Source organism: Eriocheir sinensis, unplaced genomic scaffold (assembly GCF_024679095.1).
Source record: "Eriocheir sinensis breed Jianghai 21 unplaced genomic scaffold, ASM2467909v1 Scaffold906, whole genome shotgun sequence".
NCBI lineage: Eukaryota > Metazoa > Arthropoda > Malacostraca > Decapoda > Varunidae > Eriocheir > Eriocheir sinensis.
This window is the reverse complement of record NW_026112282.1, coordinates 64812-85000: the sequence shown is the minus strand read 5'-3', so window position 1 is coordinate 85000 and position 20189 is coordinate 64812. Positions and strand designations below refer to the sequence as shown.

At 48.3% G+C, this 20189-nt stretch overlaps 1 protein-coding gene across 4 annotated transcripts in view; it reads left to right on the top strand.

Annotated features, from left to right (window-relative positions):
• The first annotated feature begins 688 nt into the window (after positions 1-688).
• Positions 689-20189, top strand: part of LOC126994885 (uncharacterized) — a 56053-nt gene continuing 36552 nt past the window's right edge. For all 4 annotated transcript variants that reach the window (XM_050854151.1, XM_050854152.1, XM_050854149.1 and 1 more), the window contains exons 1-2: positions 689-3944; positions 6161-6312. In XM_050854151.1, the coding sequence (XP_050710108.1) occupies positions 720-3944; positions 6161-6312 (3377 nt within the window). In that variant the 5' untranslated portion in view covers positions 689-719. The remainder of the gene's footprint in view (positions 3945-6160; positions 6313-20189) is intronic.

The window sequence follows — 20189 nt, the reverse complement described above, 5'->3', positions numbered from 1 at the left end:
TCTTAAAAGCAAAATATATAAAGAATATATGATAAGCATGGATGTGAAAATCTTGGGGGTTTAATAACTATATTTCAAATACCAAGAGATAGCATGTTAGTTTGAGGTATAAAGTGGATGTCTCGCCTCGCCTTCTCTCTTAACAACCACACGACATGCTAACCATAGGCCTCCCCGCACCACCTCCTCCACCACCACCACCACCACGTCAAGGCCACACCATACCACACAGACCACGTGCTGCTACTACTATTACCACCACTTCAACCCTTTCAACCCATTTCAACTTTATCATTAGCGTCACCATCGCATGCACTACAACCGCCACCACCACCCCCTTCACACAACTGAATGTACACTACAGTCCACAGAATCATCCCTGTGTTTGTGTGTTTGTTTGTGTGTGTGTGTGTGTGTGTGTGTGTGTGTGTGTGTGTGTGTGTGTGTGTGTGTGTGTGATATAATCTCTAAAGTTTATATAAAAATTTAAACACACACACACACACACACACACACACACTGCAGAAGACACAACCTTCAATCCCCCGACATCACTTCTCCCTTCCAGACGCTTCCTCCGCCTCCACAAAATAATTAGACAGCGGCGGCCTCAACACACACATCTCATTCTCTTCACTTTTCCCGACAGGCGACGCCCAAGGGAGCTACAGCAATAAAGTTCCCGCCACTAACACCCCCCTTCCTGCCCCAGGTCCGGCATGGTGCAAGCCCCCGTGGTGCATCAGATCACAACGGCAGGGTCCCACACGCCACCGCCACGCATCGCCACGCCCCCGCCAGAAGTGCCTGTGCAGGAAGAGGAGACGTTCGTGCCAGAGGTGTCGCAGACGATGGCAGAGGTGGTGCAGTTGGCGGTGCAGAACAAGGATAAAGTGAAGGTGGCGAAGGACGATGGCGAGACGCAGGAAGCGACACACCTGGAACAGCATGACGCTGTCAGGCCGCCGGCCCAGGCTGAACCGGAACACAAGGATGAAACACCCGCCACGGTGAGTCACACGAGCGACGCTGAGAAGAACCAAACCTTATCAGAAGCCATAAAAGATAGCATCAGGCACACTGAGACTCCCATTCCCGCCAGTGCCCCAACCACTACAAGCAGGCCCAGTTCAAGCGACCGGACGGCGACGTCCAGCAGGCCTCCATCGAGCGGTGGCTCAGCAACGCCGAGAAGATCAGATTCAAAGGAAGAAGTCACGAGCTCTAGCAGGCCTTCCTCAAAGGACAGGCCTAAGAACCCCAGTAGGCCTGCTTCGAGGGACAGAGCAACTGACTCAAGCAGACCGAGTTCGAAGGACAGGGCCATGAGCTCAAGCAGACCTGCCTCAAAAGACAAAACAGTAAGCTTCAGCAGGCCTACTTCCAAAGACAGAGGAGTGGCATCCAAAAGACCTCCTTCAAATGAGAGTGCTAATGGTTCAAGCAGGCCTAATTCGAGGGACAGAAGCATAAGCTCCAGCAGGCCCCCTTCAAAGGACAGGGCCATGGGTTCGAGCAGACCTACTTCAAGGGAGAGAGGGAAGCCTCCCAGCAGGCCCAGCTCAAGAGAGAGAGGTTCAAGATCAGGCGCCTCCAGCAGGCCCACGTCAAGGGAGAGGCCCTCCAACGCCAAGACAGACACGAAAAGCATCCTGACAGCCGTAGATGAGGACAAAGAGGCTGCCACCCGGACATCCAGGTCCACCACTAGGGGCAAGGAAACCACTGAATCCTCTAAAATCCCACCAAAAGAGTCTGTAAAGAAGCCATCAAAGGCCGACAACGGGCCACCTGCTGCTTCAACCCAAAAGTCAAGTAGAACTCGTTCCGGCGCGGAGAGTCCGTGGACAAAGCTTGCAGCGTCACAGGAGAGCAACAAGCCAAATCAACAAAAGAACGTTGAAAAATTGTACCAAAGGCTTATTAAGAAGCACGTGTCAGGTAACACCACCACAGCAGCACAGGACGCCGCAGGACATAAAACTGACTCCACAGGTGGCCACGCCGCTAAGTACAGAGTGCTGAGCCAGACGCCGGACCTCCGTGACGGGTCGCCCTTAGTGCCCACTACCACCAGGGGGGAGGAGTCACCGCAACAAAACGACGCTCTCCTGGTGGGCGTGCCCCACTCCCTAAAAAGCAGCTCCTCAAGGCCGAATACTCCAAAGCAAGACTCCCCCAGCAGCCTCGACACAACAGCCGCGGCAGCACAGCAGGACGGCCATGCTAAGAAACCCGACTCCAGGCAGCCTCCAGTGCAGGAGATACAACCGAGTCGCTCCCTGCTGGCGAGCATGGCAGAGCACAATTTCCAAAATGCTCGAAACCAAACTCCAAGTTTGATCCAGCCTACAGGAGAAGCCCCCAAGGAAGCTAACTCACAAGATGATCAAGTAGCATCCAAAAGTCATCCACAAGATATCAAACCAAAGCCTGATGAGGATGGAGCCAATCAGAGCACAGAACAAGTTGCTGAGAAATCAGGCAGCCAACCGGGAGGCGGCAAAGAGTCCCCGACGGACCAATCAATAACTGAGAACGGTGTCGCGAGCAGCACGACGAGCGTGAAGGATAGTGGCGGGAAGGTCCCAGAGCTCGCCAGTGGTCCCTCACGTGTGGCGCCGAGCGGAGGCAGCGAGAACAATGCTGCTGGAAACACTGGCGAGGCTTCGCCCATAACACAAGGCGATGCGGCAGTCAGCGGCAGCGTTACGCAAGTTATTCCACAGGAGCCACTGAAACCCTTTCCCTACAGTGACCATGTCGCAGCCCCGACCCATGGCATCCATGACGGAGGCTTCCCACGTGCTCCTGAACCCCCGGCATCCTACGCACCCCGCCTGCGGGGTGATGTTCTCGTGAAGGCTTTGGAAGAGTCAGCGAGGACCAACGCAGGTGGCAGACTACACTTACCCCCACACACGGGCCAAAGCGCCATGCCCTACCATATGTCCCCACGAGGCACCTCCATGTCGGCCGTGGAGGTCCCAGAACCCACTCTGGCCACCGTGTCGCTTGCCGTGTCCAAGGGCGCCAATGAGGTGGGTCGCCCAGCGCCCTTGCGTAACCAGGGCGGCGGTGGTGGCCTCTTTAATCGCCTCACCTCAAATTCTTCCTCCACCAGTCTGTGGCACAAAATTACTCCGCTGGCCGTGAGACCTTCCAACGACTACTACCGCGAGCCCCGGGAGTACGAGGACTACCTGCCGCGGGAACCGCCCAGGCCCGTCCTGCAGCGCCGTAACTCCCTCGGGAGGATCAACGCACGTGACTACGCTGACGATGACTACTACTACGACGACGACTACAACGAATCCTCGCGTCACACAAAGGAGAAAGAGAGTCGCGGGGCGCAGACAGTACGTGTGAAAAACCAGCAGCCAAGACACGGGATTCTCAAAAAGACGGAGACTCGGCAGGTTCGGAAGGAGGAGCCGCGCAACACCATCCTCGAGAAGCTGGAGGAGTATCGGAACAGCCCGCCCATCATCATCGCCAGTGGCATCGTGCCCAAGAACCTGGAAAGTCTTACCTCGGAGTACCAGGCGACGCGCGGCAAGGGAGGGGGGGGCAACGACTCCCAGCGGAATGGAACCAAAAACCACAAGGAGAAGGAGCACTTTCAAGACCGAAACGGAGAAACAGGAGTTACGGCCCCCCTGCTGGCGACATCGGGGCACAAACAGACCATCGGGGACGTTTTCGACCGTCTACATAACAACCGGAGGCTGGAACACGCGGCGCTCGTCTCCAGGAAGCCAGAACTCAAACAGAAACCGAAGCCGATCCCCGCGAAAAGCAAGGAGAAAGACGCGGGTGTTACCAACGTCACCCCCCGAGGAACCGTCACAGAGCCCCAGCGACACCACCTGCAGAACGGAGGGAAGGACGTCTATACACGACTCTACCAGAACGCAGCGCCCCCTCGAAAACGGAGAGACGAGGTGAGTGAACCATGCCCGACCCCTGCAGCAGAAGTGATGACCCAGCTTTATCCTTACCCCTCCCCTAGATCATCCCTCACCCTCGTGCCTCCAAACACCTCCTTAGCCACACACCCTCCCTCGCAGGGCCGCCCGTCACCTCCATAACCCCTTCCGCCGTGGCCGCTCCCCTCACACACGTGGCCCCGGCGCGAGGCTCCACCTTAAGTAGTCAATGATGATAAAACGTCTTATAATGATGATGATATAATACTGATGAAAATACAATAATAATAACTATAATAATAATAATAATAATAATAATAATAATAATAATAATAATAATCATAATAATAATAATAATAATAATAATAATAATAATAATAATAATAATAATAATAATAATAATAATAATAATAATAATAATAATAATAATAATAATAATAATAATAATAATAATAATAATTAAAACGACAATAATATTAGTGGATAATTTGTGAATAATAATTATATAAAAGGCATAGGCAAAGAACGAGAGAGAAACTGAGTGTGTGTGTGTGTGTGTGTGTGTGTGTGTGTGTGTGTGTGTGTGTGTGTGTGTGTGTGTGTGTGTGTGTGTGTGTGTGTGTGTGTGTTGCATTACAATTAATCACATTGAAATACAAATCAAACACACCCACTTCCTCTCCTCCTCCTCCTCCCCCCTCTCCTCACTACCGGCTCCTATACTCCCTTACAAAGCGTAATAAACGTTATAAACACGCTTTAAATCCCTGAACCTCCCCCTACCACCAATCCCCCCCCACCCCCACACACGGGGAGCAGGAAACAGGGCAAAGCAGGGTAAGGGTGGCCGCAGCGCCGTCCCTCCGCCCCACCCCGCCTCCGCGTCGCCGTAAACAGACATAAACACACCACGCATCACCACGGCGAGGGAGATGCACCGCCTAAATTGTAACTGCAGGACGCTTATTATTAACAGCGGTGACGTGAGGCGAGGCAGGGGCGGGGAACATGATGTGTGTGTGTGTGTGTGTGTGTGTGTGTGTGTGTGTGTGTGTGTGTGTGTGTGTGTGTGTAGTTCCAGCACTAATAATGGTTAATGCAGTAGCAATATCAACAGTACCAGTAGTCGTAGGAGCACCAAAAAACACTAATTGCCTATTGACGCTCACGAACCTTGAGGGAAAGAAAAAATAAATACGGTACCCACGAAGAAAAAAACAAGCCCTTCATTATTTACTGCTTATGTAAGTGCTGTATTTTTTGGGGTCGCATATATATAATGTCATTTATTTCCCCTACATATTTTGTATACAGAAGTAGTAGCAGTATTAATAATAGTAATAGAAGTTGATGTAGGTAGTAGTAATAGTGGTAGTAGTAGTAGTAGTAGTAGTAGTAGTAGTAGTAGTAGTAGTAGTAGTAGTTGTTGTTGTTGTTGTTGTTGTTGTTGTAGTTGTTGTTGTTGTTGTTGTTGTTGTTGTTGTTGTTGTTGTTGTTGTTGTTGCTGTTGTTGTTGTTGTTGTTATTGTTGTTGTAAGAGGTTGCAGAGGTAGTAGTAGTATAGTAGTAGTAGTAGTAGTAGTAGTAGTAGTAGTAGTAGTAGTAGTAGTAGTAGTAACAACAGTAGTAGTAGTAGTAGTAGTAGTAACAACAGTAGTAGTAGTATCCAATGTTATGTTTGTGCCCATTCTCCTATATCGTTTTCTTCTCATTTTAATAACTTGTACTCAATGCTTCACTGCCGTGCTGCATGTCATACCATTATAGATTTGTGAGATGCACTTGTGGTAAATTACTAGCTATCATTAATCACCAACCTATTATTTTTTACTCCCCTAGACTTTCTTTAACTAAGTCTCGCCAGTTCCCTCTTTCTCACATTCTTTAGATCTACTTCTTTATTCGCTGCCTATCTTCACGGCCATTCTCCCCCGCGTCCATATCTTACCATCTATTCCCATTTTTATGCCTCTCAATACTGCCTATTTCTCCCTCGTCTCCATAAACACGCACCGTTCTACCGATATAATGATTTCTTTGCTGTGTTTTTCCCTTCATCCCAATATGCGCAGTATGATTATCAACTAAATCATTGAACTTTCCTATACTTCTCCCTATACCTAGTACGGAGAGGAGGCACTGACCTTCCTGATCCTTCTCCGTGGTCCGAAGGGAGGCACGCACGCTGACTAACTGTTTACATTCTTTTTCCTTCCTCCTCCTCCTGCCAGTACGGGGAAACGACACGTCTACTGGATAACGCTGCCAACACCGCCGCCCCCGCTGTCGCGTTTCGTCACGAGGGCCAAAAGACTTCCCCGCGGGCCTCCAAGGATGTACAGAAGCTACAGACCCGCGCCGATCACGTCATTAATATGCCCATGTGAGTATTGGCTGCCCTACTCCACCACCTTCAGTACCACCCCATCCCTACCACCTTAATGTTGGGTCCTCATTAATCCATTTCTCTTATCCGTCAGGTTCACTGTATATACCACAAACAACCTCCATCATTATAGTTCCGTTATTAAAGTTTTTGTTTCGTGCACTCATTGTCTACTCAGGAGTACACCAAAGATAGTCTCCAAGGTAAACACTCATGATATTTTTTGCGCCATTGTCTTCACCTTCATTACCTCCTAATTGGTCACGTTTCACAGTGAGTCAGGCATCCAGCAGCCTTTGTTATAATTTTATGTTAGTGTTCATGTGTCTCAGTGTAGTCAGCTACCCGGATATGGTTGGCCAGTCAGTATTTCTTCCTCTTATAGTCACTCTTCTGGTATTCACGGGACGGCACGGCGCTGTATATAGTCTGTATCGCTACCAAGTCACAGTCGTGTTCGTGTATTACTATATAGGTCGTTATATATTCATCACTAATATTTCAACACCCAGACTCTTGTATTACATTCGTCTTGTTCTTTATTACGCCATCACGATTATCATTATATCACTGTTAATTCAAAGTCTGCCGAATGCTCACTTATCCTTACCATCATCAACATCATCTTCATTGGTATTTATCTTCTTGTCAAGCGTCAGAAGGCAGTAAACGGCGTGGGTGTGAACTGTTGATGAAGGGTTTTTACGAGTGTGTGTAATCACGGAAAACTACACGGAAAAGTTATGTTGGTTGTTACTCGCCATCATCACCATCATCACTGTCCTCCTCCTCCTCCTCCTCCTCCTCCTCCTCCTCCTCCTCCTCTTCCTCTTCCTCTTCCTCTTCCTCCTCCTCTTCATCATCATCATCACTATCGATACGTAATCAGCCGTTTAAGGTATTGTTTTAAAGTCTATCGTTTCCATCTGAATAAAACAACAATTGTGTGTGTGTGTGTGTGTGTGTGTGTGTGTGTGTGTGTGTGTGTGTGTGTGTGTGTGTCAGGTCCACGTCCTTTAATTGCATCGCTGGCAGGTTCTGCGGCGGCGAGGAGAGGCACAAGAACGTTCACGGTGGGGAGGGAAGAAGTAGGGATGGGAGGGAAGAATTTTAGGAGGGAGGGAGGAAGTTGGGAGGAGGAAGGGGGTAAGTTGGGGCGGGAGAAAGGAAGTTAGGGAGGGAGGGAGGAAGTTGGGGAGGGAGAGAGGAAGTTGTTGAGGGAGGGAGGAAGTTGAGGAGGGTGGGAGGAATTTGAGGAGGGAGGGAAGAGGTTGGGGAGGAAGGAAGGAAGTTTGGGAGGGTGGAAGGAAGTTGAGGAGGGAAGGAGGAAAGGAGTGAGACGGTAAATGGCAGGCGAGTGGCTATCAAGTGGAGAGGGTGGGTGGTTGGTTGAGTCGGTTGGTTTGATGGCGGGAAATGGTGGGTGGGTGAGGATGGTTGGTGGGTGGTAGCTGCAAAGGATGACGGGAAATGTGGGTGTGGAAGGCGTGTGAATGGTGAGTGAGGGGAATGTGTGTGAAGAGGGACGGATGAATGGTTGGTTGATGATCGGAGTGGGTCACGGGGGGCTGGCTGGTTGTGAGGTCAGGTGGTTGGATGAGTCGGAAGGGGACTGGTATAGAAGCGTTCTCTCTCGGGAGAACATTAAAGGCGGGAAGAATACGTGTTGTTCGTGTTCTGTTCAAGGGAGATACGTGTTCTGTTCAAGGGGGATACGTGTTCTGTTCAAGGAGATGCTGCTGTCAATTTTCTTTTAGTGTATTCATCTTTGTTAGACTGTACTGACAATGGCAACTTGGAGGTATAAGGGTAGTCTGCTATATATTAGTAATTAAAAAGAACCGCGTGGTCTAACGATTGAACGGGAGGAATATGAAATGGGTAATACACTAAAGAGGCCGAGTCTGTCCTGCTCTGATAACGGTGATGGTAAATGGGAAAGATATGAGGGCGATTTACCGAAGGGATCAGTTGTTTGCTCATGGTGATGGCGTATGGGGGAGACGTGAGGGTGACCTGGTGGGAGTGGGTTAGTTTTCTATTGCTGGTGGTGGTGTGGTGCTGCGAGGGGGATGGGAGAGGGGGAGATGTGAGGGTGGTCTGCTGTGGGTGGGTTGGTTCTATATTGCTGGTTGGTGGTGTGGTGGTGCCGTGGTGAGGGGGGAGAGGGAGGGGGACACGTGAGGGTGATCTGGTGAGAGTGGGTTGGTCTTCTACTGGCGATGGTGGTGCTGAGGGGGGAGGGTATGAGAGGCACTTACTTCTATGAGAATATGCTAAAGAGGCGGCATTGTCCTCACTCTAAAGCCGCCCTGCTGCTATGGAGGCTCTGGCGGTGGGGCTCGGCTGTACCCAAGAAACACGGGGAAAGAAATACGTGTTTGTTCGGGCCTACGTCAAGTGCTCGGGAACACACAAAGGAATGACTACTTCTTTATACTCTTCCTCCTTCCTCATACTTAACTTTTCAAGACGAGAGTAACAAGACAGTTCTATGACTACTAGGCTATATATCTTAATCTTTCTTTGTTTGTGCTTCCTGTTTTCTTTGTGGGAGCAGCTTGTTGTGATCTTTTTTGTTAGGTCTTGGTCTGTCCCGTATAAAAAAAAGTTATGTGTAGTAATGAATGGATAATATGGAGGACAGGGGGGGGGGGGGAAGCAGGTGTCCAAGTCCTGTGAGCCTGTGAGTGTTAAAGGAATAATCGGTGTTGAGTCCATGTAAGTAAGGTTGTGCTGGTAATGCCTGGTGTTGCGTGGACATGAACACACACACACACACACACACACACACACGGAGCACTACAAGAAGAGGTCATTGAACGCATCACGGGCTTCCTCACGCTAACCAACACGGAAACTAACGGCAACTTAACACCTACACACACACACACACACACACACACACACACAAACACACACATTTTTTCCGTCTGTTTGTATTTGTCTGCCTGGTCTTCTACTTGTGTGCACATATATTCTCTCTCTCTCTCTCTCTCTCTCTCTCTCTCTCTCTCTCTCTCTCTCTCTCTCTCTCTCTCTCTCTCTCTCTCTCTCTCTCTCTCTCTCTCTCTCTCTCTTCGCTGTATCGCCCTCGTAACACATTTCACACGCTGTACAGTTTGGCGCAGCGCTGTTTCACGCCACCCTCGTCCATCGCACGCTGCCCCGGTGGTGGTGGGTGGTGGTGGTGGTGGAGGTGGTGGTGGGCTGATAGAGGAGAACGACTACAGGGCCGGAGAAAGCGCTCGATATCAAAGGTAGAAGTGATTTAGTGGGACAGCAAGCGGGAACGTGAGCTGTGCAAGGGAAGGGAAGGAAGGGAGACAGTGAAGGGAAGATCATCGGCGAGAAAGGAACAGAAAGGAGTAGAATTGAGGAAGAGAAAGCAACACTGTATGTAAAGGGGATGAGAAGGGTTACTGAGAGAAGGAAACAGAGACTAAGGGGTGAATATTGAAGATAAGGGCAAGAAGTTAAACGATGAAGACAAAGTTAGGGGAGAGACGATTAGGGGAAGAAAGGATCGGGAAGGAAGCGTAAGAGGGATGATAAGGGTTACTGAGAGAAGGAAACAGAGACTAAGGGGTGAATATTGAAGATAAGAGCAAGAAGTTAAACGATGAAGACAAAGTTAGGGGAGAGACGATTAGGGGAAGAAAGGATCGGGAAGGAAGCGTAAAGCGGATGAAAAGGGCTTAGTGAGAGAGGGAAACAGGGAATAAGGGGTGAATATTGGGGATAACAGGCAGGAGTCAAACATTATATGAAGACAGAGTTAGGGGAGAGACGATTAGGGGAAGAAAGACAAGGAGTGGGGAGGTAACGAGGAAGAGAGGTAAGAAAAAGCGGTGAGTCAAAGAGGGCGAGTAACATTATATGACGACAGAGTGATGACGGTTCAGGGGAGAAAGACTTGTGGGAAGGGGACGAGAAGGAGAGAAAGGAAGGGAAGGTGATGAGTTAGACAGCAACATTATATGACGGCAAAGACACGATATTACGGTTAGGGGAAGGAAAAAGAGGAGGAGGAAGGGGGCGGAAGAGGGAGGAAGGAAGGGGCGGTGATGAGATAGAGAGTAACATTATATGACGACAAAGGGAAGGGTGTTGCGGGGGGTTGTATATTTAGGACAAAGAGTAAGCGTGTTTGTTTAATGGTGCTGGGACTAATAATGATAATGATTACAACACCAGCTCGTCCTTTGTACTCTTTTTTTTGTAGCATACCGCATTACGAAACAATTACGTCTTCCCAAACACACACACACACACACACACACACACACACACACACACACACGAGTAGCGGGCTTTTTTTATTATTATTGTTTCCTTTTTTTGTGCCCTTCAGCTGTCTCCTTTGTTGCAAAAAATAAATGAATAAATAAATAAACACAAACACACGCATCTAAATTCAACAGGACGGGAGTGAAGAGGGAGCAGGGTGGAAGGAAAACAGGAAACAGGAATAACAGGAAAGAACAGGGGCTGGCATGGCGATGGGAAGGAAGTGGGACGAGACAACAGGGTAATGAAGGGAGACGTGTCTACATACATGACGCAAGGGTACACTATGCTAGTACACGTAAGGCTGCCGCTCGGTCGTTCAAGCCAGGCGCGTGGAGACATTTGTTAGGAGCCAGCGTTATCAATGTGATGGGGCCGTAACAGTATCGCGTCACACTGTTTACACGGTTCCCAGAACAGATGGTTAACTTCCCTGTAATACTGTTAAGCCGGGCTGAGTGGTTAGCGTGCGGGCCCTGCATTCACCACCCCATGGACAACGTCGGTTCGAATCCGCCCGCTACCACTTGGGATTTTTTCAGTCACCGCCGAGTGGCCTAAGACTACCCACGTGCTGTCCTGAAGACAACCCATCAACCCGGACTTTAGAAGAAACCGTCCAAGTGAATCAAGAATGAGTTCCGGGGGGCAGCATGAGCCAAGCATAAATGGCGCCACTATAAAAAAAATTGCCTGAGCCATGACGGGCTTCGGCCGACCACCAGGCCCCTGAAGAAAACCCTCCGGTGCTACAGGCGAAGACGTAAGAAAAAATACAATAACTGACACGACCATCCTCGCAGTTCACCAGTCCATCCTTCCTACTTAAACATTTACTTCAACAACACTATTGCATGTCTATGCATAATTTCTTTCCGTGCTTTACCTCTCTGCAACAAACTGTCTCCTGTTATTGTCCCTACACAAAACATCCTGACTCACGCCCGACACTCCATTCCCCTCGTCGCAGCAACAATTTAACTTTCCCTTCATTTTACTGCATTAAGCACGCTTGCGTTGCCTTCCACCGACGCGTCGTAGTTTAGTCTCAGGTTATCTTGTCACATTATGTGCACGAAACATTATCTTTGCAACTCTAACTGACGCTCCTCCTTAAGCATTACATGAAGGAATACGAAACAAAACAGACGCTTTCAACAAATCTTTCCCGAGCAGCTTCATTCTTCCAGTGCCAGCTGTGCTAACTTATTTATCTACTTCGTTTCCCATCATGAAGATAAACTCACGCCGCACAGAATCAGTTTTACAAAAAAAATATGACATACACGTCCATAAAACGTACATTTTACGTAAGGCTTTCAAGTTCCCCGAAAGTTAGAGGCCTTCAAGTTGCTGTTTAGCTATAGACTACCACGCAGCCTGCAGCAGCACCCGCCAGCCCCCGCCAGCACCGGCAGGATGTAAGAGGACCCTTCCCGCTGCCTCCCTTGTGGTGGTGGTGGTATTGCGTGTGTGTGTCCCGGTTAAGGCTGAGTCACGTCTCCACGAGGGAGGACACCCGTGGGCAGTGTGTGTGTGTGTGTGTGTGTGTGTGTGTGTGTGTGTGTGTGTGTGTGTGCAACAAGAGATAACAGCAGCTCCCCCTGGTCCCATATCCCCGACACACGAGGTGAAAATGACAGAACAAAACAATGAATAATTATCGCCTCAGGATCCCCCCGTCACAGCGCGGCCCTCAGACACAAAGAGAAACCGTCGTCCCTGCAGGTAAACAATTACACCTTTCGCACAGCTAATAATAGGAGCATACATTACACGTGATAATTAAATAATTGGAGCAACGACTTGTTTATGGCGCAGATGTGACGAAGGTATGTAGAGCAAAAAATAGGTCGTGTACTTGAAACTTAAAAAAGGAGGTATACGAGGGAGTTAAAACGGAAAGGAGGAGAGGAAGGAAAGGGAGGAGGAGTGGGGAGGAGGAGGAGGAGTAGTGCGAGGGAGAGGCGTACGTGAGGCCGCCAAACACGCTGCTTCAACGAGAAAACTTTGATAAAAAAAAATGTTCTCGCTGGTAATATAGCGACGCCGCGGGAGGGAAGCGAGGGCGGGTGTGTGGGCGCCGTCGGGGTGGTCCTGTAAAGTGGGTGAAGGTTTTTGTTGGCACAGCAGGACGGGATGGGCCAGGACGCGAAAAACAAAGCTACCTCGACACCACGCACACACCTCCGCTCCCGAATGCTCTCTTGGCCACACGAAGATACCCCCGCAACCTACCTCTGCACACTTGCACCATAATACTGTCTTGGGCCACACGACGATACCCCAGCAAGCTACCCTAATACTACCTTGACCTACACGACAATACCACCTCTACACATCTGCTCTCTGTACTGTCTTACGCTACACGACGATACCCCCGCCACCACCTCTACACCACACCTCTCTATACTGTCTTGGGCCACATCACAATACCCCCGCCACCACCGCTACACATTTGCTTCCTAATACTGTCTGGAGCCACACGACTACACCCCCGCCAGCACCTCTACACCACACCTCTCTAATACAGTCTTGGGCTACACGGCTACACCCCCGCCGCCCTCCCTTCTCCCTACTATAACACCTTGTCTGCCCTGTCATTATTCCTCCCCGATGTTTAGCGCCTCCGTGGTGTGGCGGTTAGGCTACCTTCCCATAAACTAGCGGGTCAGGGTTCAGATCCACGAGGTCAGGTCTGTCGGTCCGCGGCATGGAGAAAAAACTGAGCGTCGAGGGGGTGGACAGGTGAGTCACTCCCCGAACGTGTTTTCACCGTGATTAGAAAAGAAGCGAAAAAACGCTGAAGAAAACAAGTCGATGTAGCGCACGTGGAAGATGATCGTTCGTAGGGTGATACAGGTGTGGTGGTGGTGTTGGCGGTGTTGTTGTTGGTGGTGGTAATGGTGGTGTTGTTGGTGGTGGTGGTGGTGGTGTTGATGATGATGATGGCGGTGGTGGTGTCCGTGGATGAGAGAATGGGAGAATCAAAAACCAGGACAGGATAGGAAAAGAGGAAGGATGAGAAAATAGGAAAAAAAAGAAACAGGGCAGGACAGAAAGAGAGTCAGGCTGGAAACACAGGAAATAAAAGTAACAGGACATGACAGGAAAAAAGCAAGGATGGGAAAATAGGAAAGAAAGAAACAGGACATGATAGGAAAATTGCAAGGCTGAAAAGACAGGAAAAAATAAAGAACAGGACATGACAGGAAGAGGGTAAGGATGAGAGAATAGCTGTTGTTGTTGTTGTTGTTGTTGTTGTTGTTGTTGTTGTTGTTGCTGGTGGTGGTGGTGGTGGTGGTGGTGGACACAGAGATATGCTTACGTCATGACCGTCACTAGGGAAGGGGGAGGAAGAGAGGGGCGGGGCGAGGCAGGTGAACGCCACACACCTGGGCCGCGTGAGGTCAGAGTAACCGCACAAATTATGTAATCTGTCGTAACTAGTAGGGTGGGGGTCACATTTTTCCTAAACTCTTTTTCATCAGGGCGAAGGAGACCCGCCGGTGCGTGAGGTCTGGCGTGCTCGGCGGCTCAAGAGGGAGGGAGTGACCCGTGGTGTTTGCTGGGGGGTTCATGCCGAGGCCGAAGCTCCATTTACAAAGTATGCCGCTAGAGCTTTTTGTTTGAGCACAGCGCCCTCTTAACAGTAACCCACTTCCAGCAGCATTGCATGGTTCCAAATACGATAGTGACACCTATACTATGTCTCTAAGAACCACCCATCGATGACAACTTAAGATACAAAAGGAAACCACAAAGGATATCAAACTAAAATACATTGGCTTTTATCCCGTTGACTGTGGATTTCCTACCAGAAGACATCACCAAGCTACAGGAATGGATCAAAAACTGGCTGCTACAATTCAATGAAGAAAAATGTAAAGTCCTGCACCTTGGGAGGGGATATCCAGCACACTAATACCACTTGGGAAACACTCCACTATCCACCACAGAGACAGAGAAAGACCTGGGAGAATATGTTATCAGGCTACAGGTGAAAGCCAAATTCGTTACAATCGCAGCGGACGGGTTTAAAAGCGTTGAAAGTTTAAAAGGGTAAATCTAAAGCGCCCCAAAAGCTAAAACAACAGTGAAAATTTAACTAAAAGAACTCGCAAATAAATAAATCACCAAAACTTACACAACGCCAGAGAATACAGCGGCTCACCAGGTCGCGGAAAAGGGAAAGGAAAAACAATATCTGAGCCGTAAAAGCGAAGCGCAACACAATAACAAACGCGAGAAAAATAAGCGCAAAGAAAAGACGGGAATGTGTGAAAGCGATTGCGGACCATTTTTCTCGAAGTTGTGTTACTGTGAACAAAAAGTTTTGCCCTGAGCGAGAAGGGGAGTCGGGGGGGGAAGGGGAGGAGGAGGAGGGGGAAGAGAGGGAGAACTGCAAGGGAGGAAGGAAGGGAGGGAGAGAGGAAGAGGGGGAGGGAGTAATGGAGTGGAAGGAGGGAGAAAGAGAGGGTGACAAAAAAAAAAGCAAAAGGGTGGGACATGAGAAAACAAAGGGTTAGAGAGACAGAAATAGATAGAGAGATAGAAATAGAGAGAGAGAGAGAGAGAGAGAGAGAGAGAGAGAGAGAGAGAGAGAGAGAGAGAGAGAGAGAGAGAGAGAGAGAGAGAGAGAGAGAGAGAGAGAGAGAGAGAGAGAGAGAGAGAGAGAGAGAGAGAGAGAGAGAGAGAGAGAGAGAGAGAGAGAGAGAGAGAGAGAGAGAGAGAGAGAGAGAGAGAGAGAGAGAGAGAGAGAGACTGTAACCCCAACTTCCACCGACGGGGGTAAAAAATTCAGCTTCGTTTTGGCTCCATTTCGGAAGCTCTCTTGAAGGCTAAATGTCAGTGGTCTCGACGCACCGCCCCACGAAGATGAAGTGATGGTAATAATAATAATAATAATAATAATAATAATAATAATAATAATAATAATAATAATAATAATAATAATAATAATAAACAGACGTGTCGGTGTAATAGTAACAGTAATGGAGGAATAAGAAGAAGAAGAAGACGAAGAAGATAAACAGAAAAACAAGATGAAACAAATAATGATGAAGTAGTAATGATGGAAGTAGCAGTAGTAGTAGTAATAGTAGTAGTAGTAGTAGTAGTAGTAGTAGTAGTAGCAGAAGTAGTAGTACTAGACACACACAGCAGTAATAGCGCCTGCTCCAAGTGAAGGTCTCCACGCCTTAAGTACCTGACCGTCACGCACGCGAAACACGAACACACGAACGTAACGAGAAAGCAAGCAACCGCGAGAAAACAAACTTAAAAAACTAAATAAAAACCCACTCAGCCTTGATTCACCACGCCATTGCCACATCGCCAGTCCTTCCCTGTCCTTCCCTTCCTCCCTCCTTATCCTTCCTTCCTCCTTTCTTTCATTCTTCCTTCCTTTTTCCTTCCTTCCTTCCTTCCTTCTTCCCTTCTTTTTTTTCCATCATTTTTCCCTTTTTTTTTACTTTTATCTCCTTTTTCCCCTTCTTCCTCTTTTCTCCCTTTCTTTTTTTACCTTTTCTTTCTTTCTTTCTTTCTTTCTTTCTTTCTTTCTTTCTTTCTTTCTTTTTTCTTCCTTCCTTTCTTCCCTCCTTCCTTCCTTCATTTCCTTCCCTCCTATCTTCCTTCTTTCTATCCCTTTCCTCCTTCCTTCTTTCCTTCCTTCCTTCCTTCCTTCCTTCCTCCCTCCCTCTCCTCACCGCCCAATTAACCTGATCTCCCCCTCCCCTGCCCCCCTCTCCCTCCCACCCCCCTGCAACAGGTAACTATCAACTGCCACATTACGACAAGACCACTGCACCCTGCCACACATTCTCTCTCTCTCTCTCTCTCTCTCTCTCTCTCTCTCTCTCTCTCTCTCTCTCTCTCTCTCTCTCTCATCGTGATACTGATTTTCTCTTTCTTCTTCTTCTTCTTCTTCTTCTTCTTCTTCTTCTTCTTCTTCTTCTCCTCTTCCTCCTTTTCTTCTTCTTTATCTTCTTAATTTTCCTTTTCTTCTTCTTCTTCTTCTTTTTCTTCTTCTTCTTCTTCTTCTTCTTCTTCTTCTTCCTCCTCCTCCTCTTCTTTTTCTTTTTCTTCGCCCTCCTCCTACTCCTTTTCCTCCATCTTTCCCCATTCTTTATATTATTCTACTTCTTTTTTTCTTCTTATTTTCTTCTTCTTCTCCTCATTTATCTTCTCATTCTTCTATTTCTTCTTCTTCTACACCCTCCTCCTCCTCCTCCTCTTCTTTTTCATTCTCCTTTTCCTTCTCCTCCTCTAATTCGTTCTCCTCGTCTTCTTCTTCCTCCTCCTCTTCCTTTTCTTCCTCCTGTTACACTTAAATGTAGGCGATGACCTAAATTCCCGGAAAGCCAATAATTTTCCTGCATTTGGGTATTTTTATCGCCACACGTCAGCGTCTTTCTCTCTCTCCCTTCTTTTTATACATGTCAAACAAATGAGACACGAAAGGCTTCTGACGTCACTCTCTCTCTCTCTCTCTCTCTCTCTCTCTCTCTCTCTCTCTCTCTCTCTCTCTCTCTCTCTCTCTCTCTCTCTCTCTCTCTGTGTGTGTGTGTGTGTGTGTGTGTGTGTGTGTGTGTGTGTGTGAGAGAGAGAGAGAGAGAGAGAGAGAGAGAGAGAGAGAGAGAGAGAGAGAGAGAGAGAGAGAGAGAGAGAGAGAGAGAGAGAGAGAACGAGTCGGGAGGAAAGATTACAAATGGTGCGAGGAGGAGAGAGAGGGACGGCTTGGAGAGGTAACGAAGGAGAGGCGGCGACGAGGTAAGAAAAATGAGGTGAAAGGTGGATAAGCAGAAGACGGAGGACACACGAGAGAGGAAGGACAAGAGGAAACGGAGAGAGGAGGAGGAGAGAGAGAGAGAGAGAGAGAGAGAGAGAGAGAGAGAGAGAGAGAGAGAGAGAGAGAGAGAGAGAGAGAGAGAGAGAGAGAGAGAGAGAGAGAGAGAGAGAGAGAGAGAGAGAGAGAGAGAGAGAGAGAGAGAGAGAAGAAAGGGAGGAGGAAAAAGGGGCGGGGAGAGAAGGGACAAAACTCAAACTGGGTCAACATTTCATCACGGAGGTAACGAGAGAAGACGGTTTTTATCTCGCAAAGAAGAGAGATGGATAGGACTTAACTGGGCGCCCTTCCTCCTCCTCCTCCTCCTCTTATTAAAAAAAGAGGTAAAATTGGAAGAGAAAAAAGGAGAGGAAGATAAGGCGAGGAAATGTAAGGTAACTTGAGACGAAGAGACCAGGAAGATAAGCAAGAGGAGGAGGAGGAAGAGGAGGACAGAACTGGTGATGGTGATGGTGATAATGATAAAGACGGTATTGATGATGATAATGATGGTGAATGTTGCAAGTGATGCTGTTCAAGAATTGGTTCTTATCAGCATATTGGGAATCTGTTTCGTTAATCACTGATCTAAAGATGCCCAGAAAATTGTATATAGGGTACCATGTGCTAACACGCCTTCTGATCAACCACTAACACATGTTCCCACTAACTAATCACTTTAACACACATCCCCCCAAGCGTCCCATAAACCCTTCTTGCCCACTTGTCATAAGCCTTCACCAGGTCCTTGAAAGCAACAGCTAGCTTCCTTCTCTTATCTAAGTACTTTTTTTTATTATTCAGTGAAAAGATCTGGTCCACACATTCCCTTCCTTTCCCAAACCACACTGGCACATCACCTACATTTCTACTGACTACATTGTTATCCTTCTTATTAAACACCTTTCATATACCTTTCCTGGCAGTAAGCTTGATTAAGTTCATTCCTCTACAGCTGTTACCATCCTACTAACTCCTTTTTCCTTTGTATTACAGCACTATAATGTCCTACCTTCAGTTATTGTGACATCTTCCCCTACCTTCGGGCTGCATTAGACATCCACAGCTCGCACTCTACAACAACATTTCTCCCATAGTTCAGTATTTCTCCTGTAGTGCCATCAATGCCGGGAGTCTTTCATACGTTTAGTCACAAAGCCCCTCTCACCTCTCATCACTTCCCCATCTCCCTCCGCGGATGGCTGGCCCGCATCCCTCATCACACACTCTCCGCTTCTCCTTTCCCTTCCGCACTGTTATTTATTGCATATTCAAAATGACTCTTCCATTCCACTTATCTCCCGGGAAGCACCTCATCACGCCTCTTTACTCAGCGAATATCACTCTTACCTTCCCCATTTATCTTTTAACTTCCTTCCAGATAAGGTTTTGTTTTTTTCCGATATATTGCTGATGTCTTCTTACCAAAGTCTTCGTCCATTCTCTCTCTACTTTCACTAACTAATCTTTTCACTAATGCCTCAATCCATATATACTCTCTCTCTCTCTCTCTCTCTCTCTCTCTCTCTCTCTCTCTCTCTCTCTCTATATCTCTCTCTCTCTCTCTCTCTCTCTGCTTCCTCTATCCTCCTCCTTTCCCTCTCTTTTTCATCCTATCTCCCTTTTTATTCTCTACGTCTTCCTCTCCTCTTCTCCTCGTATCCTTTTCATACTATCTTCCGCGTTCCACTGAGCTTCTTACGTATAGCCGCCTCCTCCTCCTCCTCCTCCTCCTCCTCGAATCCAGCAGCCTAATTCGAGCAGACTTTTCTTTAGGCTCCCCAAACCAAACAAAAGAATAAAGGTTCTCGCGGCCTCCCCTTCGCCAGCAGCGCGGGTGACAAGACCAGGCGTACAGAGACACTGCTTCCTTTCTACTCTTTCGCCCTGTCCCTTGAAACACTGACAAAGGCCGTGCAAGGAGAGGAAGAGGAGGAGGAGGTACAGTACTTTTATGTCCTAGAAAGGGAGAGTGTTAGAGGAATGGGAAGGGCGTCAGGGATTAGGACTCTTGTTCCACACGTGCCTGACCCACCGCCCCGCCGCCCTGGTAAAAGTAGGACCCACCAATTTGGGAAGCTTTTTGTCTCTTTTTATGATATTTGCCTTCTTCGCGGCGGGGACGTGACGTGGGAACATAAGGAGCCAACGGAATTATGCTTCGCCCCCTCGAGTCTCCGTGTTGAGGGGGAGGTGTGGGGGGCGGTGTAGGGGGTTTAAGTCCCGCCCGCCGCTTCAAGCTGACAATTTTCAGTCACCGCCGAGTGGGCTAAAACTGCCCACATGCTGTCCTGATGACCAGCTATCAACCCGAACTCAGGCGAAACTCTAAAGAACATCAAGTGTAGCTCCGGAGGGGGCACCATGAGCCAAACAAGATGGCGCCACTATTAAACACCTGCCTCTGCCACTAAGGGGGTTAACGGTGGCTAAAATTGTGGAAATGAAATTAATGCATTCGCCTGAGCAGGATGGAGTACAGTAACATCAGGCAGAGATGGAGAACACAGGGGAAAAGTCTTGCCCAGCAGTAGACTATACAGTAACATCTGCTGCTACTGGCGATAATGCTGAATATGATCATGATTCTGGTGGTTATAACTGAAATCAATGACTAGCAATTTTTGTTTCAATTCCTGACGGCCGATGATTAAAAACAAAACCAAACTATCCTTCTACGTAGCAGCTGTCTGTCGCCGCCGCGTTATTACAAAAGTGGAGAGAAACTCATCGCCGGGAGACATGAACAATTGGAAAC